Raw genomic sequence first — 20,171 nt, forward strand, 5'->3', positions numbered from 1 at the left:
AAGTTTCTGGAGTTTTTCTGCTAAGGGACTCTGTTGAGGACTCTCATTCATCATTCCTAGCATCCCAAGAAAGGGAAGTCCGATTTATTTGAAATAGCAAGATTAAATACATGTACTAGATTTATATGATTTGGAACAACATTGTGCTAAAATCATCTCATTTTTTTTTAAATGGTGGAAACTTGGCAAATGTTTGATGAAAATTCATTTTTAGAAGAGTCTGTAAAAGCACGGAAAGGTGTCATGTTGTTGAAGGAAGAATGTATACTTCTAAAAAACCTTTGAAAACTACATATGACCCACAACTGTTTAAAACACCGCTTTTAATTTCAATAACTTATATATATATATATGTGTGTGTGTGTGTGTGTGTGTGTGTGTGTGTGTGTATTTGTGTGATTGTATTGCATGTGTGTTAAAAAGTAACAGGTTCAGATTGCGGCCAAACATCATCTTGAAATAACAATCCTTTACTATGATCCTTCCCTTGTACAATGAACACAGTTTACAGTAATTACTGCATGCACAGATATGCTGACTGTTTTGGAATTATCTTTAGTTAATTTACTACAGTGTGACAAAAACTACACCAACACAATAACAGAACATTTTGTGATGCTCCTTTTAATTTAAATAATAGATTATAGTTAAACAAATGGTACTTTAAACAAATATATTTATTTGTAGTTGTTTACATTCAAATTTAATAAAGAACAATACTAAAGAATTTTAAAGCTGGTTTGGTCCATTTCAGCTGGGATTTGCTGTGTGGTTGTGAAGCATTCCTTTCCCATTTATTTTATCTACAGGGGTCCAACTGTCAACAGTTCTGGAAAAATAGAACATTAGTCATAGATGGATTGAAATTCAGCAATATTTAATTTCTCAAATATCCTTTACTTATTTTTCATAAAACTATAATTTACTTAAAATAAAAATGCAAAATGGAAAGCATGTGAAAACATATCTATATTTTAATGAACAGCCTTTCTCTCAGTTCTGAAGGTGTAATTACTGCTGTAACTTAAACACAATTAAAGGTAAGTTATTAAAATGACACAAATGCTTCTCACACATACATTTTGCACAGTGTCTTTAACTGTGCCCTTTGACTCAATTGCTATCTTGCTTAATGTAAATTACATTCATGATACAATTGGGAAAAAAAAAAAAAAAAAAACTTTCTTCAGGTCCCTGGCCCCAGGACCATCCTATAATTTGTAATTACTCTTCCTCTATATTCAAAACAGAATATATTTCTTATCCCTCAGAGATGTAATAGATGTAATTCTCCTCCACAACTGCCAAATATTTGACACAAGGGCCACAAATGTCCCATAAATATACTAAATAATAATGAACTCTCAAGCAATATATTAAAGCAGTCTCATTAATGAAAACCCAGGGGTCCATAATGTGTGGCTTTTGAATTTCAAATGTAGCTTGCAACCAGGACTATCAAGATATTCATTATATTACAAACATTGCACACTGTGAAAAAAAATAGTTTAATGTTTTGCATTCAGTGAATACTCATAATAATACCCTAATATCTGTATAGATCTGATATATTATTGGTAATTTGAAGCTGCTGAACTATGTGATTCCCACTGGGACACCTTAAATAAGATGTATTTATTTAATCACATTCACTTTTATTCTGAAACAAACAAACTAAACAAGTAAATACACATTTTCTTGAACAAGCTATTCTAGGGCAGACATGCCTACCTTTTAGACAAAGGAAGTTGATCTTCTTCCGTTTCTTGGCTACAAGTCAAAAACACAATATTATTGTAGATTTGCTCAGTCAGACGGCATACAGATAGATCTCTTAATTGAATATAACTGTAATAAAGGAAAGGGAATTGCAGTTGATGTTCATAACGCATTAAGAAAAACCTATTATTTTGCATTCCTACCCTTTATTTAGAGATTGAAAATTTCCCTGTCGATTTAATTAAACTCCATTCCCTTCTAATTCAAAGTACACAGTGGTAATCAAGTATTGCAATTAGAAGAATATCTCTCTTGCTGTGTATTCAGTTGAGTTGAAACTAACAGGATACAATGGTTGGGTCATTGTCATGTGAATGACAGTGGGAAAAACAAATCTCCACTCATTGGTATTGTACCCATTGCTGTGAATTACATACAGAATAGTTTGTATGGTCACACCATGACTCTGCAGAGTAAAGAAAAACTTGACAGTCCCACCCCTTATGGTCTTATGGTATTGGGATTAGGTATACCAAGATTACTTTGTGATTGTGTGTATAGTGCTTATTTAATTCTCAATGGGGTTCAACCTAGTAGCAATATCTCTACCCCTCTTATCAATGGCATTATGTGCACTCTATAAATGTCAAGTAAATGCATTCAGAAGTTACAGAAATATTATTTTCTGATGTTATTGCAAGATTATATAATTACTTTATGATTCACACCCTGGTTATACAGCATTAATAGCAGTAATGAACATGTTACGACAATGTTATAACATATGTACTTTGAAAGGCATATAGATTGATGGGTGCTAGCATTTGCTTTGGATCACAGTAATACCTCTAGTTAAGATATACTGGTGCAGAGAGTGATAGGTCTTATGGAAACTTCAAAGACTCTATAATATACCTAGTTGCATCTTAACAATCTGTCTAATGTGACAGAAACTCCTGTCTGAAGAACAGCTTATTTGCAAGTATGAGCTAGTTTCTGATCACTGTGACCCGCAGCCCTCTGCCTCCAACAGGCAACAGGTATTTCAGATATGCCTTTAATAATAACATCTACAATTTCATCTATTTGTCACTAAATGGTCTTCATCACTGAGATTTCCCAGGGGATGTCAAGCTTCAGTCTCATTATCCAGTAGATTTCTGTCCACAAGTAGGATTGCTCTCTAGACTCAAACAATGAATTCTGACTTTAATTGCAAGTTAATGAGTTTCTGAAGGATGACATTACTGTATCTACACTGAAAAACAAATTAAGAGTTACAACCAAATGATTACAATCTGAAAATGAAGTGTATGCATCTTAGATGTCTTATAAAGTACAGGATATTCTCATAACCATAAAAATACTTCTACTTATATTAAAAATGCTTTTGACATACTTTGATAGAAATAAGCGTGTAGTAGCATCACACCCACAAGCACAATTTCAAATCGTAGCTGGAATGTGTAGTCATCGAATTGTGTACAGAAACTGGTTCCCCACAAGAGAATATGCCCTCCACTAATTCTTAATACAATTTAATAATGTATTCTCCATTAACATAGCAGCATAATATCCATGGTGTTATCAAACTAATTAAAACCATATTAAATGATTTAAGAATATTGGAGTCACAGTCACGATTTTCATATGTGGTCAATTCAGCCAACACCAGTCTCTTCACAAAAGATTCAACACTCCAGAAAGACATTCAGAAAGCGTAATGTTTTGTAGATAATAATGAAGTAAGGTGAAAAAGATTGTTAATCACTCTATGTTACAAACCCAATGAGGAGTGTAGGCCAGCTGACTACTGACAGCTGATACAAGGGCAGAGAGGGAACTAGGTAGAGCACCTGTCACCTGCAGAGAATTGTGGGAAATATGGTGACTGAAGGAAATTTGCAAAGGGTGGACAAAGTTGAGACAGGTGCAGAACACAAGCCTAGGGATGGAGAAGCAGGGATCATGTGACCAGCTTTAAAAGATTTTAGAAAAGGCAATGGAGACTGGCAGACCACCCGCAGTCAGGAAGTGAAAGAGAAACAGGCGGCCGGACTGAGTGTGGAGGAGCCTATGAATGTGAAGAGGTGTTGAAGAAACAAAGTCAAGCAGGAAGAGGCAGTCTCCAGACAGACAGAGACGTGAGCCTCGAAGGTAATTCATTGAGATACCTGCTAGTGAGGTTTTAGAACATCGACAATAAACTGTGTGTTTGAAAATGGCAAAACAGTCAAGATTTTGGATATCAAAGTAGTGAAGTAGAAACTAATGCTCTGTGGCCTAAAGGAGCCGGTCCAAGGCAGCAGGAGAAGAAACCAACTAACTTAAACATACAAGTTACAAACATAAAATTCCTTCTTGGCTCCGTAAGGCTTAGTAACAAATGGGTGCAATGGTAGAAAAGTCAAGCAAAGACAAATTAAGCAAAACTCTGCACTGAAGCACTGCTGAAGCACAGAGGCCATTTGGAAGTGTGGGCAACTGGAAGAGTGTAAAATGTCAAGGCCTGTCGGGTCATGTCCCTCTTTTGCAGTCGGTTGCATTGACAGAAATGTTCACTGTGACACACATGTGTCATCTCTCTTCCTTAAATTGGAGTCTAATCTTCAAATGTGTCATCTTTTCACTTTTCAAGTCATATTGAAAATGTGCTTGAAAGGGTAATAGAAATATCTGAAAATATCAGACATTTGCCAGGTAAATTTAAAATGTTACTGCTGGCTTTAAATTGAAAGAAATACTGTAGTAAAAATTATCTAAAAAAAATAAATATATATATATATATTATACTAACAATATGATGATGATGATTATTATACCAGCAACATTCTGAAATAAAGCTTTTATGTGAATAATATTGTGTGGAAATAACTATTTTGAAATCAGTCTACATCATTGGAAAATTGGAAAATCATTGGCAATCAGAAACCTTCATCTCAATAAAGATAATTAATTGACCACCTCCTTACCTACTGGATACATTTAAGTTAAGTTAATTAAAATAAATTAAAAAACATAAATGAGAATCACTCTTGGCAACTTGTTGTCCTGGAATTTAATTTAAGTATTGCAGATTGCTGTTCAGATGTATATTTAATTACCTCTCTTGAGAAAAGCAAATAGGAGGAAAGAAATGCCAATGGCCATGTTTAGTAATTGAGAATATGGCATATTAATATAACTTTTTTAAACAACCGTGTGTTCAAAACGGATAACTTTTAAAAGGGAAAGGGATAAAAACTGAGTGTAAAATGTTTTGAGAGTAAACTATCAATGTATTAGACATCTAACCATAATAATAATGATAATAATAAAAGTAATAAAGTACCGTCTCCCTGAGGTGAACTGATTGGCTGATTGAACTACTGAAAGTACAGTCTGCTGCTGCATATTTGCAGCCAGTCAATCAACCAGTCAGTCCTCCCCAGAAATCAGCACTCCAACTGCATAGTCATTAAAAGGCAGAGCAGCCTAGATAGAAACACAGACAGACAGGCAGGCAGACAGGGCAGGCAGTCGGGCGACAGCTAGATATATAGATAAATAAATGTCCCACCCTAAACAAGAAGTATCCTCTGCTTTGAATGCCCCCCGGTCCTTGAAGATCATCCTGAAAAGCAAGAGTACATGTTGATTTCAGCTTTAAAACATCATGTCAGAAGCTCCATAAGAACCTTCTTTACATGTAACCTTTCAGCCTTTGTAAAGTTATCATACTGTTCACAACGTTTATGATTTCTCTGTTTAAACTGAAGAAGAAAACAATCATATTCTGTGTCAGGTGCTTGCTTTGGTCCTATTATATTATAGATGTAGTTGTGGTCGTGTAACAATGACAGGTGTAGTTCATTCATTCAGTAAAGACAAAAATGCAATATCTAAACAGGAAACGTTAAGCAACAAGATAAAACAAGTATAAAACTTATATAAAATTATAAGAATAATTTTCTATAGCTCATAAAATACAATTACCAAAGATGGCACTCTTTTCGGCGAGACATCTTACTACGCCAATATACATTTACATTCTCTATCAATTAGTCATGTTGCTGTTTATAGTTAGTTATACTTATTGAAAAACTGCCAGCATAGTCTTGCTAATTGACAGACCATTGCAAAGAATCTGCCTTTGATTGTGTTGTGATTTCATTCAGGCCTACTTTCTTAATAAAGAAAGTAAATGATCTATTATGGATGTGGAAATACCCTTGACAGAAAATATAAAACACATGCACAAACAATCAAGCTGCTTATAGAAATCTGAAAATGGTGACCACACCAAACCAACTCTGTAGCTCAGATTGAAGTCGACTGAAGACAGATCTCTCACTAAGTGCCCATTATTGATTGAGACACAGTGTGATGCCTGCATGACTAACCACTTGTAATTGACTTTACTGTTTGTGATTTTAAGCCATTCAGAATATCTTAATGAAGACCACATGATACAATTATAATATGATAAAATAATAATTTGTTTACAAAATTCAGTGGAATAACAATGCAAAATAGCATTATTTAAATTATTTACCACTATTGACATCCTGGGGATTATTGATCAGTAATACTAAGGTAATTATTTAAAACCGAAACACTGTGATGCATCTCAGAAGACTTAACATTCTGTTTTTGTGCACCGTTTGGGAAAATTACGTTTCTTAGTTTGGGGTGATTTACAAGTATGCAAATGTATGGGTCTCTTTCAGTGTATTTCCAGTTAACTTGTATCACATGACCAATGACATCACTGCCAGTGCTCTCTGGCACTCTCACTCCCACACCTGACTGGTATTCATGATATGAAGCCACCTCCCCCTTCAAGAATAAAGATAATGTTTAGTTATATGCCTCCATATGTGAACTATATACGTGTGATTAAAATGGAAAAGAAAAACTTAGAGATAGAAAGACACAGTTCCCCTACAAACCACAGGGCAAAAACGCACCAGCCGATTCAATCTCTATCTTGAGTGAAGGTATTGCTCAGCAAGAGTCACACCAGCCACTGTATAAGAGCAACGACTACTCAGTAACTTTCTGATGCAGGTCTAGACAAGAGAAATCTGTGTCTGTGACAGGACACCATAGAGCAGTGGTTTTCAAACTGGTCCTGGAGTACCCCCTGCCCTGCTGGTTTTTGTTCCAACTGAGGTCTTAATTGCTTAATTGAATACTTAATTGACCCAACAAAGCAATATACCATTCAATTAAGTAATTAAGACCTCGGTTGGAACAGAAACCAGCAGGGCAGGGGGTACTCCAGGACCGGTTTGAAAACCACTGCCACAGAGAAAGTTCAAAGCACAGTTACTGAATGGTAAAATCGTTAGGAAAGAAATAACTGGTCCACAATTCGGTCCTCAGATGTATCCTTCAAGCAAACTTTGCCTCAGATTTAATAGTCAAACAGTCAATCCTAACATACCAGCCCATTCACTGTTAGTTAGGCAGACTGACGCCCCACTCCAACAACATGTTCTGACCCAATACTACATTTTGGGTGTATACAATAATACTACAAAACATGTTTGTCATGCCACAGAAAGTCTATAAATATGCCATCAGCATTTGAATTAAAACAAAATAAAGCAAATAGAAAAATGAAGAAGCTTTTATATATACATTATACATTTGTCTTTGGGAGCTACATATCAGAACCTCAATGGAAATGAGAAACAAATATATTTTCACAATTGTGTTCAGTAGATGAGGTATATAATAGTTACAATAAATATTTTTTTATTATAACAATTCCTTAGTTGTAAAGTTCTATAAATTATTAATTTCCATGGGGGAAATTGTCAACAAGATACATGCACATGAAAATCACAGGCTACACATTGGAATTAAAGTAATTAATGACAGTCCCCCTGTACTCTCTTTCAGGTTCCATAACACAAAGACATAAAAAGGCTGATGGTTTAACCATAGGCCATGTGCTGCAAAGACTATCAACTGAATGATCCAGATCATCAAAGATATTCATTAATTTGAGGATTTTTACACTGGAAGACTTCCTGCAGATTGTTAAAATGACAGTTAAATGTATTGACTTATATTGTACTTTCAGATCAATATCTGGCTTTTGCATGAGCACACTTTTCCAGAATTTACCCCCCTTTTTGTAAAAAAATTAATGCAAAAGCTAAAGTTAAAAAAAAAAATCCCCATTTAAAATATGACTAATCATGTTGTCATGGAAGAATATAGTGTGTTCTGTTTGTGTTGGAGCTTCTTACTGCTTTCCTGCCTGCTGGACCAATCTTCGCTAATAATGATGCGTAGAATGGAAATTACAGCTAATGCAGAAGTCCCATTAACGGTTCAGTAACAATGTGAGAAATGCAAGCATGACCTGGTTAAGGACATATACCACCCCTGCTGCTGGTGTGTTACCAACAAGCATTTTACATCACAGCCATGCAAGCATCAACTATGTAACAAAGACTTATATTTTAGGGAATGAAGGACCTACATTGTTTTCACAAGATTCTTATAGGCTTGGTCCACAATTTTATCTGGGAAGCACTGAATATCAGCATTACCAAACATGCATTGGTTTATAAGCACACATTTGCTTTGAGTTGACTAATAGTAACTTCTTCTAAACCTTCAATATTCCTCTCACACTTAAAACACACCGTCTCCTTTCTGGAAAATACTTACACAATACAAAATAATAGATTTTATTATTTACTGCATGTTTACAAATCATTGACAAGGGCATTAAACAATGCAATCTGTGAAATTCTGCCTTTTTCTTTCTATTCTCTTTGCTGCAAGGTTACACTGAATTTGTTTTGAATTGTTATTATTTAGAGTATGTAGGCTACAAGTGTAAAAGTGTTAGATACATAAAAATAATAATAAAATCTGATGACAGAATATGAGTGAGCACAGTTCATATAAATTAATTATTGGCAACCCCTTATTTAGTCATGGTAATATTATGGTATATTCATAAATTAAGTAAAATTAAATGCCATGTTTCATAAATCCACACTTCGGTATGACGCTGTTATTTTATTTTATAGTCTTGTCTCCTTTCCATTTGAAAACAAATCCATAGACAAGTGGTTTTACATTTACTTTAATGCACTACTGTAATGTTTTAGAATCCAAGTCAATGCATTCTGTCAGGGAAAACATTACTGTAGTCCATGAGTTTGGGTGAGAGTTCAGCTCAGTATCGGGGGAAGGGGTAGAAAATGGGAGCATGCATAAAGTTACATACGTCACTTCTGAATCTCTTCAGTCTTCTCACATGGAGCTGAGGAACAAGTTGCAGCAAAGGATGCAGGACAGAGGACTGAGAGGACATGAACAGACACATAAACAGCAATGAACTGCTACCTGAGAGATGGCAGGGCATCTCTCTCTCTGCACTCCAGAGACAAAACAAAGAACAGGACGCAGAGCAGGGACACATTATAACCATCACAGGGTATTATTATCCATAGTCGTACAGGACACATGCTGGTCCTGGGTGCAAGCCACAAACGTTTCAGGATCACTGGCATGCAATACATAAATGCAAAAAAAAGCACAGCACCCTCTTAATAGCTATATGTTCTGGCACACGAAAGGGTAAGGTTCTTTGCAACAGATGTTCTAGATCTTGTGGCCTTTTGTCACCCAAATACGATCTAAAATAAGACAAAATCTATGTAACTAAGCTCAGCTAACTTTGATATTATGTAAACGTCATATCCTGAAATTCTGATCTTGTTGTTTTCAAAGGGAATTTCAGCTGACTACCGATGGATTCTCCTTTGATCTTCAATGCAATTTGAATGCCTCAATTCCTTTTGAACTAATTTTAGACCTAATTATACCAATTTACAGATATACATTAATGACCAGGAGTAAAAATGAATAAATCACAACATTTAGAGAAAGGCCACAGGCAATTTAATTGATATTCTCCTGGTATCACGTTGTCATTCATTAGTATGTGTTGGGCATTTTAAAGGGCCGACAATGTTGAATTTTGACCTAAATTAAAAAGAAAATATTTGTTCATTTTAATTGGATGGCAGCAGTGATTGTACCCTGCACCTTTACACAATCTAACTGTCTTCTGATCTGTTCAGTGTTCGTAGTCTCTAGGCGGAGAAACACAGGGTTTTATTACAATTCTAAGGAAAAAGAAACACCTTTGAAAGAACAATCTTGACCCTTTCACACTGTCATACAGAGCTCAAACAAGTCAACGCCAAGCATGCAGATTAGGATTTCATGCTTCATGGGGCAGTTGGAGCAAGGAAAATCCCAGCATATGGCAATGCATTACAATACTAAGGATCACACATACTAACATGCAGAATAAAAGAGAAGCATATTAGAAGGGGGGAATGGTAATCTTGAAGTACAAAAATAAATTAATAGATGAATGCTGGGAGTACTTTGAAACAAACACAGTGACTGGCATTAAACCGTGAAATTGTGAATTGCATGTATTTGTTTCAGTTTAAATTTACTTAAAAATTTAAACTTTTTGTATTTGACATAAAATGCCACAAATACAAGTCACACTTTAAACTCTGCTCTAAAAATATCCCTATTTAATGTTTATCAACTTTACAGGAAACAGAATACGGCTTTCAAGATGATACCAACAAATCTGTCGCTCAAAAGAAAAAACCTGAATTTGAGCTAAGGACCACCGAGCTTGGTTGTACAGATAATGATTGATTCCTGGGATCAAAATGGTTCAAAGACTGGGGTTGAAATGTTTTGTATCTGGTAACTACCCTGATAAACAATGGTAGCACTGCCAACTTGATAAGATTGACTAAAACATGTTTCATCAGTGGAACTATAATCCTTTATTACATTATTTTAATATTACATTTCCAGTTAAATACTTAGGCTTTTGTTTTATTATGATTATTATAATTATTATACAATGGAAAAGGGTAGTACACCTTTTTCACACAAAAAGCATTTACCAACCATAATATATTATAAATGTAGTCTCCACCAACAACAAAAATTCTAAACATATTTGTTTATTACATAAACAAACCAGTGAAACTAGATATATTCAATTGTTTAATTAAGCAAAACACAAGCTGATAAAACCACCCACTATGCTGCTTTGGCTGTGTAGATAGAATATGCTTATCCTTTTGATCTTAAATATCAGAGAAACAACCCGCAAAAAGATACTGCAGCTTTCTACATAAGCGAACACACAATTGATAGCATGGGCTTCGTAACTTACCACAATGTCTGAGTTTCCTGAGTTGAGGGTCTTAGTATAATGAAATAAGAACTGCACAAAAAAGTTGAAAATGTGGTTTGTTTGTGTCTTGTATTGACAGAAGGGTGTGCACCGGTTTAAACGTTATTAACTCAGAAAGGACACAGTACATAATGGCTTTGAACCTGCTCACCCTTTTAGTGTGGTCCCTTGCTTTTAAATCCTGCAAAGAAAAAAAAAAATGTCTCAAAAATATTCTCTGTATTATTTTCTAGCAAATTCAAGCATATAAGAAATAGACACATATCTATACATTTGTCCAATTGTATGCTACTTCTGCACTATGCTTGGGCTCCATGTATCCATGTTTATGGTATGTCTTTTAGGGTTGCCTGATCATCAGTTTTTTCTTTCTAGACACAGCCTGCATCTTTAGCAAGCAAGCCAAAGCAATGTACATATTAGCAGCCATTTCAATCATGTAACATAATGGATATGACTGAGTGCTACAAACCCAGCAAGCGTCAATGACAGTCTAGTGTAAAGTAGATCTGTTTGTATGTGCACTTGCCCTTATTAACAAATTAAGAAGCGTAATTACACAATATAGGATTACCCAAAGGCACACTCATCCTTAGTAATGAGTTATTGCTTGCTTTGTAAGTCACATTTATATAAACCTGCATAAGCTCGGAGGATTTAATTAGCTGAGAAATAATAATTATGATGCAGTGTAGAATTAGAGGCATGCTGACCAAATATTGCAAATTCTCAATTAATTGTGTTTTTTTATAAATAAACATTGTTGCTGTGAAGATCCCTCGCAGTTTATTGCTTTGAAGAAAAGGGAGACAAATTAGTACTGAAATATTATTTATTTGTTATTGATAAAGCAGTAAGCTACAGCTCTTATTTATATATATACCCCCCTGCATTACTTCTGCTCATAACACTTTACAGCTGCAAGCAGTGTCAACTCTGTTTTCTCTGTGAAAGTGCCAGTCATGGATGTCCAAAAACAGATTTTCCCAATCATCTGTCAACATGATAACCTAAAGCTGGAGATTTAGAGTAGGGGCACTATGGGGATGCTAATTAGCCTTCCCTATCTGTGGAGCTGCCAATTACAGATCTGCCTGTATGCAGGTCTCCTCTCAATCTTTACTAAGTGGTGAATGTAAGTGGTCAGCCAGAAGAAAATAATTGCCGCTGTTAAACTGTAAGGAACTTTCATGGATATTTCTGTTCCAGGATTTCAATATTATTTCTGTAATAACAACATCTGTTTCCACATGACCAGAAATTATATGAATGTGCAAAACAAATGCATAACAATATTTTTAGTTCTTTGTTTGTTGGTTTGATTCTTTAATATGAATCTACACATGTTTTTTTTTTAATAATTCCTTGGAAAAGTGTCAGCTGAGTACAAACAGTTTACAAAGTCTCTCGGACCTGGTTATGCTAAGATGTTGTTCCTCCAGCCAATACTGTCGTTCAAATAGCAAGTGAACAAAAATCAATAATAGTGGGTGTAACAGGTTCATTCAGATGCACAGAAAGAAAAATAAAGAGAAGAAGGAGAGGGAGAGATGGAACACCCAAGATTGTTCCCACAATGATTATTCTGAATGGTGAATGTATTCCTCTTTGAATGTATCTGTACAAACTCCAACTTAATTCTTTTACATTTCTACTGTGGCGGTGTATACCTGAGATTTATGAATTCCCATAACCAAGTAGCAAAGTTCTTCCAATGCACTGGACGCCTAGCAACAAGACACAAACCACAAAAGGGATTTAACAAAATAGTTTCATTGACTGTATTCTCTCCAAACTGGAAATAGAAGTTTTCCATGACCAAACCAAACTGCCACTCACCTGAGACTGGAGGTCTGTAGAGAGGAAAGGTGAACACACATCATCTATCTACGAAAGAAATGAGCTGTTGAAATTCTCACAAGGTTTAAAGTGATTAAACAACTGCTGCTGCAGACAATAAGACATTTCATACAGGTGGAACAAGCAATCATTATTTGTAATTAGCTTCTGTCTGTTTGGAACAAGCAGAAAAATATATAATTCACTACTTCCCCTATAATTGTCCACTAATGGAAATGCTTTTTATGCCTCTCTTAATGTGGAAGTCAGCCCATGGATAAGGTCACTGGTGTTTGGGCAGATATGTGGAATAAAGTCTGGATCAAATCTTTTAAAAACATCCATAATACAATATTAATACCTTTATTCTTTAAGTATTTTAAGTACTTTATTGAAAACATTTACCATCTCCGTAGAGTGTAATAAATGTCCGTTGCTGGAAGCTGACATCAAAAAATAAATGAGTTACATTATAAGGTTAAGTGTACTGAAAGCATTAAAGCTAGGGAAAATACATTAATTTCTGCAGCATCTGTGAAATGTGTGATTTTGTCTCAAAGTGGATGAACTTTCCACTAGATCCCTGAGCACCAGACGGAAGAACAAGGAGACAACTGTCAAGGAAACATCTTTAGTTCAAGCACTAAGCTCTCAGGCAAATGGAGCCTTTAATCTGAGGATACTACTTTTGTCACTTAAAGTACTGCATTGAATGTACACCGATCAGCCATAACATTATGACCACCTGCCTAATATTGTGTAGGTCCCCCTTTTGCCACCAAAACAGCCCTGACCCGTCGAGGCATGGACTCCACTAGACCTCTGAAGGTGTGCTGTGGTATCTGGCACCAAGACATTAGCAGCAGATCCTTTAAGTCCTGTAAGTTGCGAGGTGGGGCCTCCATGGATCGGACTTTTTTATCCAGCACAGGGGTGTCAGACTCCAGTCCTGGGGGGCCGCTGTGTCTACTGGTTTTTGTTCCAACAGGAGAATCCAATTACTTAATTAATGTCATTATTTACTGAGGCAGGCTTATCTAAAACTTACATATTGTATTTTTATAGCCGATACCTTACAATTTGTTGATTACTCAAAACATTGAATCCAGAGTCTGGAGAGAAGTGTTAAATTAATTAAGTTAATTGTTTAATTAGACCAATTAAGGAGCCAAGACCTGGGCTGGAGCAAAACCCAGCAGACACTGCAGCCCTCCAGGACTGGAGTCTGACACCCCTGGTCCAGCACATCCCACAGATGCTCGATTGGATTGAGATCTGGGGAATTTGGAGGCCAAATCAACACCTTGAACTCGTGATTCATCAGACCAGGCCACCTTCTTCCATTGCTCTGTGGTCCAGTTCCGATGCTCATGTGCCCATTGTAGGTGCTTTCGGCAGTGGACAGGGGTCAGCATGGGCACCCTGACTGGTCTGCGGCTACGCAGCCCCATACGCAACAAACTGTGATGCACTGTGTGTTCTGACACCTTTCTATCAGAACCAGCATTAACTTTTTCAGGAATTTGAGCTACAGTAGCTCGTCTGTTGGATCAGACCACACGGGCCAGCCTTCGCTCCCCACGTGCATTAATGAGCTGCCCATGACCCTGTAGCCGGTTCACCGCTTTTCCTTCCTTAGACCACTTTTGATGGTTACTGACCACTGCAGACCGGGAACACCCCACAAGAGCTGCAGTTTTGGAGATGCTCTGACCCAGTCGTCTAGCCATCACAATGTGGCCCTTGCCAAAGTCGCTCAGATCCTTACGCTGCCCATTTTTCCTGCTTCTAACACATCAAGTTTGAGGACAAAATGTTCACTTGCTGCCTAATATATCCCACCCACTGACAGGTGCCATGATAACGAGATTATCAGTGTTATTCACTTCACCTGTCAGTGGTCATAATGTTATGGCTGATCGGTGTATATGCTGCTAATAGACAGTGCTGCAGAATTTCTTTCCAAATTCATTCTCTTTTAGTTGCTACCCATGTCTTCATAATCCCCATTTTAACAGGTCCCTCCTCTATATCTCATCATGACCACTATGGTGAACATCCTACACACTCTCTGGCAACATAGTTCGGCTCTCCTATAGCTCGAGGATGCTTGTGTCTGGTGCACCAGCGAGAAATCAAATAAATCATATTTAATCTATTTAACTGAATGTATTATGTTGTATTTAGCTTTTATTTAAACAGGAAGAAACTTGAGATTTAAATCTATTCAAAAGGGACCATGCCAAGTAGGAAGCAATACAAAAAACAATCACATTATCTACATATTAAGCAACATTAACAAAGACAACAACATTAATAGGATTAAACCATATTTAAAACAAAAACAATGGTGGTCCAACAACAACCTTGAGAGCATTGAAATGCATTGAAAACATGGCATATATTCAGAGCTCTCACTTGATTTGGATAGGTACAGCCTACCATAGTGAACTGTTTTCATTTTACACATTGAAGGGTAGCCCAGGAGATTTACACTCACCTCATTCCAAAGCTGTAATTCATTTTCTGCCTGTGGAGCTTTCAGTAGTGCTGGAGCACCTACAATTACAAACAGCCAAAACAAAAGAACTGTTAATGTTCAACATCTTAAAGATCACCAAAGCATCATGGTCAACGGATGGATGGGTGGATGAATGGATATATAGATAGATAGATAGATAGATAACATCTACGCTACCATTCAAAATTTTCACCTTTTGTTGCCTTATAGCATGATATTAAAATGCATAAAATAGTTTTTATTTTTCATTAAACTACACATCCTACGCCACAATGTCAAAGTGACACACAACAAAATGTAAATAAAGTTCAAGGCGGTGTAGACTTTCTATAGGCACTGTATATATAGATATATTATGTAAAGTAATGTCAAATATATAATACATTCCAACTGGTAAACTAATTATTACTTAGGTCAAAAGCACAATTGGCTCTGTAATAGCTGTGAGGGTAAGAAGCATGGTGGAGTGAGGCTGCAACGCACTTGATCCTGACATTTTCATGAGGGTTTCATTAGATCTCTGCTGACACTAATTGGACAGTAACAACCAAGAAAACAGAATAAGTGAATCCTCACTCTCTTTTACAAGCCCTGTTACTTCATCGTTAAACCCTGAAGTACCCATTTACATCTCAGTTTGTGCACTGACAATGTCAGCAAATTAATCAATCTTTATGTTCTAAGCCATCCATGACTCAACGATAATATGCTAGTTAACTCATACTTAAATCACAGTTTTTGCATTTGAAATATATTTAACATGTCTATATTGGCAGGCTGTGCTATATCATAAAATGGATATAACCCCTAATGTCTATTTTGTGGTCATTTAGCCAATAATGCTAAATACAGCTGTTCATTCAATTTTTGGCTTTTTAAATAAATGTAGTACTATATTAAATGTTGTTACTAATTATATAATGTTATCTGTCTTTAAAAAATAGTTCTGAAAAAACATCTCATGTCTCATTACATATGCATGTCTATATCAACCTATAGGCATCCACACCAACAATATGCATATAGAATAACCTGATACTGAAAAATTACATTACAACTAGACATTTTCATAGAAATACTGGGCAAACACAAGTTTCAACATAAATACAGTATACAAAATGTTGCACTGAAATTGCTAATCCATAATAAGATATTCTTCCTATTAAGGTGTTATGATAATTAACAACAACAAGATGTGGGTAGTTCAACTTCACGTAAAGGCAAAACAAATGTACTGAAATCAATGTCAGAAGAAGCCAGACGTGTTTATTTTGTATGTGATAATGACTCCAAACATGTTGTCACCTTTAACATGAATTGTTTCAAACATAAAGGAGAACAAGAGGTTCTAAACTGATCAATGGCCGTGCCAGTCACCTGAGCTCAGTCAAAATGAGAGAGAGAGAAAAACAACCATAAAAGAGATGACAGACTGATTATTAATTCAAAGAATAATAATTTCATCCTCACCTTTCAGCCAACTACTATGGAATCCAGTTCCAGTTCCAGTTCCAGTTCCAGAAAGCATTAAAGATATAGCTTACTTATATAACTGGGAGAACTTAAAAATAAACGAATGATTGTTGTCCTTTTCTCATGAAATAGTACAGACAAAGTAGAGTAAAAGTTCAAAGTAGAGGCAAAGCTTTACTAAAAAAAACTATATTTTGTATATCTCAACATGCAAACACTTATGGCCCATTACATTACAAATGTTTGCCTCATTGCACCTGTTCAGATTATTGGTATCATTGCAGTCCAACATCAATCATCGCTGTCTGTTGTCCCATCTCTATTTCCATTTCCTTACTGACGGGTCTTACTACAATTTGAGGGATCTTACTGTGACTTTTGCTGAAGATTACAGTATCTGTCTGAAATTGAGAGAGGCTCTCTTTTAAAATAGCTTAAACGGAATACATTTCTTTCAAATCACTCCTGCACCCCATTTTCTGCTTGGTCCAACTAAATATCAATACAGTGCAGCCAGATAAGTTATTTTTTCTTCAGAAGTAGTGTTGCAATGAACATGAAATAGTCTTCTGGTTGAGAATGAACGTGGTGCATTAAAATGGTTTTACCGCAATGATTAGTCATGAGATTATATTGGCACAACAACTACACGTTACCAGAAAGTTCAAGAAAATCAATCCCATTAAATTGAAGAAAGGTAGAGTGTGCTGACATTGGTGTATTTTAGTTTACATGTTATAATTATGCTTATACAAAATATCATATTAAATCCTTACAAGGATTATAATTTTTAGAATAACAATTCTCTGTGCAGAAATATTCTGAAATGTCAAATAGTTTCACATTTTAAAGTTGAAAGATTAGACAAACTAGAAATGTGTAATAAAGCAATAGACACAAAGAATCAATTCACCTTAACTAGATTACGTATTCCAAAAGTCATAGAAGATTAATAGTACAGATGTATATCTGAAAAATAGTTAAGTCAAACACTTAGGTACAAAACAACAGAGTGAAAACAATATAACAAAATTCAAGAAATATGTCTTTAGTATGATCTGGGTGGTGACTTCTAAAAAAGTGTAGAATCAAGGATGACAGTATTGTAACCTTGGAAATTACACCTATTTATAATGACCAAACTAATGCTTTAAATCCCAAGGACAATGAAAAATAAATATGCAATTGCAAAGATCAGTATAATCTCTCCTTATGCTCTTATGCTCCTTCATCTTGCTAGCTGCAATTCATGTATATTTTATATGCGGAAACTGAATCTACATTTTTTCATGGTTGTGGATCATGGCTTACAAAACATGTTAACCTTCTGCATTTCCTTCAAGGCTGATGTTTATTGCATTGGTGAGTTCCAAGGTTGTGTAACTTATACTGGTAACTGTGTATGAGGCTTGGTAGCAGAATTCAATGTTTAATTATTATGCTGTGAAGCGCTAGTGTCCAAACATTTCAACATTCCAAGGAAGCATGATTGTGAATTCAAACAACAGGCATTTTACTAGGCTTTTGACAGCTTAACAGATAATTGACAGGCTTTTGGTATGTCTATAAATGAACCATATATTTTCACTGATATATTGCATTTCCCATGTTTTAATATTCATACATATACACATACACAATTATATACATATAATTTACAGATAATCTATGTGTATTTTGGTGCATTTTATATATATGAACGTTCTTTGTTGATGGAATTGTCTTGGATGGAATTGAAGATTTAAACATATACTTCTGATTATGATTGTACTAGTTTTTCGTTTCTTTTCTCACTGAGGAATTGTACTTTCTCCTCATAAATTATCATATATATATAAACACACACACACACACACAGATATACAGGGGCAAGACCAAATCAAAACTTTGACGCACATATTACAAACTTGTACACTACCGCGTTTTTATGTATATATAGTAGAAAAGCATTTCTTACAATACATTAAATAGACAGGGTACAGGTAGGTAAGTCAAACCTTTGATTTGGACTAACCCTAGCTCCGGATTAAATCAAAACTTTGACTGACAACATACATTTTAGCGGCTGCATGTATGAGACATTTGCATATATTCACAGCAGCATCTTATACAAAATAAAGCTGCCAATCAGAACAGGTTTGTAGTTTTCTATTAGCAGGTGTGTCTATTTATAAAAAGTTAAATTTTTAAGTCACAATATATTACAATTCCCAGCAAACACAGTATCTGTTAAATATAAATATTGTTTAAGCATTAAGGCCATTCTAGTTTAAGTAGCCAAATTGAATTTACCTATAGAACGTCAACAATGAAATACATAATTACATTAGGCATGAATAAAATATCTTCTACATAATAATAAATCCTTAAATATGACTTAATATCATTTGGATCAATTAATTACAAAAGTTAGCATGTAGTGCATTTCATATATCTTGAAGTGCTGTACCTGGATTATACAACCTATACACCCCTATTGGAGCAGCACACCAGGATGCAAAAAATACAAACTCTCATTACTCCCCTCACAAACGTCTACAAAAAAGCAACACCTAGATGCACCTGTGTTGCTGTGCGGTGCCCATATAAATCCTCCAACCTTACACTTTCACTTTTGCGCACAGCGAATGGAGGACGCAACACCCAATACAATGCACAAACTTCGTGCTTCAGTAATTACTCGCTTTCACAACTGTACATTGCACTGGGACTCACTTTTGCAGGCTGGTATCGTCGAGACGAGCAGGAGCAGCAGGGTCAGGCCGGCGGTGCAGGGGGGGCTCCTCATTGCGCGGCTGCTGGCGCTCTTGCAGCCGCTGCTCGCCGCCTCGCCGCTGTGGAGAGGCTTGTGTTGGCAGAGAGTTGGCTTCATGCTCAGTCGCTAACAGATAGTTTTCCCAGTCGCTGCTGGTGCCGTTGCGTTGCTCTCACAGTCTCTGAGGCTCCTGTCCGCCTCTCCGAACAATTTTAAAGCTTTTGGCCACACCTTTCTTTCGGCACCAGGAGCACCAAGCGCGTCACCATTACAGCCAAACTCCCCGAGGAGCCCAGGCTTTATTAAAGACCTAATTTAGGCGGCTGATGTAGTGTGATGTCTCCCATTTCCCTATTAAACTTTGGCACCTTCAAAAGTTAAAATAAGATCACGACTTTCTCCTTTTGGGTTTGAGGTTTGCTGACAGTTTCACAGGTATGTTACGCACGAGTTTTTTGATTGGTACTTTTCCTGTTTAAATTCATTACATTAATTTGTGAACAGGCGTCTAACGGTTAGAGGATTCGTTTCTAAGCATTTATGTGAACTATTCAATATATCAGTATAACTCACGTTTTATTCGTTTGTTAAAGTGTATTCTTATTAAATTACAT

At 35.9% G+C, this 20,171-nt stretch overlaps 1 protein-coding gene across 2 annotated transcripts; it reads right to left on the reverse strand.

Moving 5' to 3' along the window:
• Nucleotides 1-441: 441 nt before the first annotated feature.
• nmu (neuromedin U) lies at nt 442-19,849 on the reverse strand. Of its 2 annotated transcripts, XM_066720968.1 has the most exons (10): nt 19,518-19,848; nt 15,309-15,367; nt 12,809-12,856; nt 12,640-12,696; nt 11,121-11,150; nt 10,949-10,999; nt 8,957-9,031; nt 5,279-5,332; nt 1,732-1,770; nt 442-829 (listed from the first exon to the last, which is right to left on the reverse strand). In XM_066720968.1, exons 1-9 carry the CDS (start codon nt 19,672-19,674, stop codon nt 1,735-1,737), a joined length of 567 nt encoding a protein of 188 aa, XP_066577065.1. In that variant the 5' UTR covers nt 19,675-19,848; the 3' UTR covers nt 442-829; nt 1,732-1,734. The 2 variants fall into 2 exon arrangements, with proteins under 2 accessions (XP_066577065.1, XP_066577066.1); XM_066720969.1 differs by lacking the exon at nt 10,949-10,999 and having other exon boundaries at nt 19,518-19,849.
• Between the last annotated feature and the right edge of the window lie 322 nt (nt 19,850-20,171).

Source organism: Amia ocellicauda, chromosome 13, assembly GCF_036373705.1.
Source record: "Amia ocellicauda isolate fAmiCal2 chromosome 13, fAmiCal2.hap1, whole genome shotgun sequence".
In the NCBI taxonomy this organism is placed as follows: Eukaryota; Metazoa; Chordata; class Actinopteri; order Amiiformes; family Amiidae; genus Amia; species Amia ocellicauda.

Bases quoted from the DNA above. Each gene is read 5' to 3' on its own strand.
- nmu (XM_066720968.1), bottom strand. From the start codon at position 19,674: ATGAAGCCAACTCTCTGCCAACACAAGCCTCTCCACAGCGGCGAGGCG. The intron at 11,000-11,120 runs GTGAGCAGGTTC...TTTTTTGTGCAG, and splicing joins CAAGGGACCACACTAAAAGG to TTCTTATTTCATTATACTAA. The intron at 1,771-5,278 runs GTGGGACATTTA...TTTGACTTGTAG, and splicing joins GAGGATACTTCTTGTTTAGG to CCAAGAAACGGAAGAAGATC.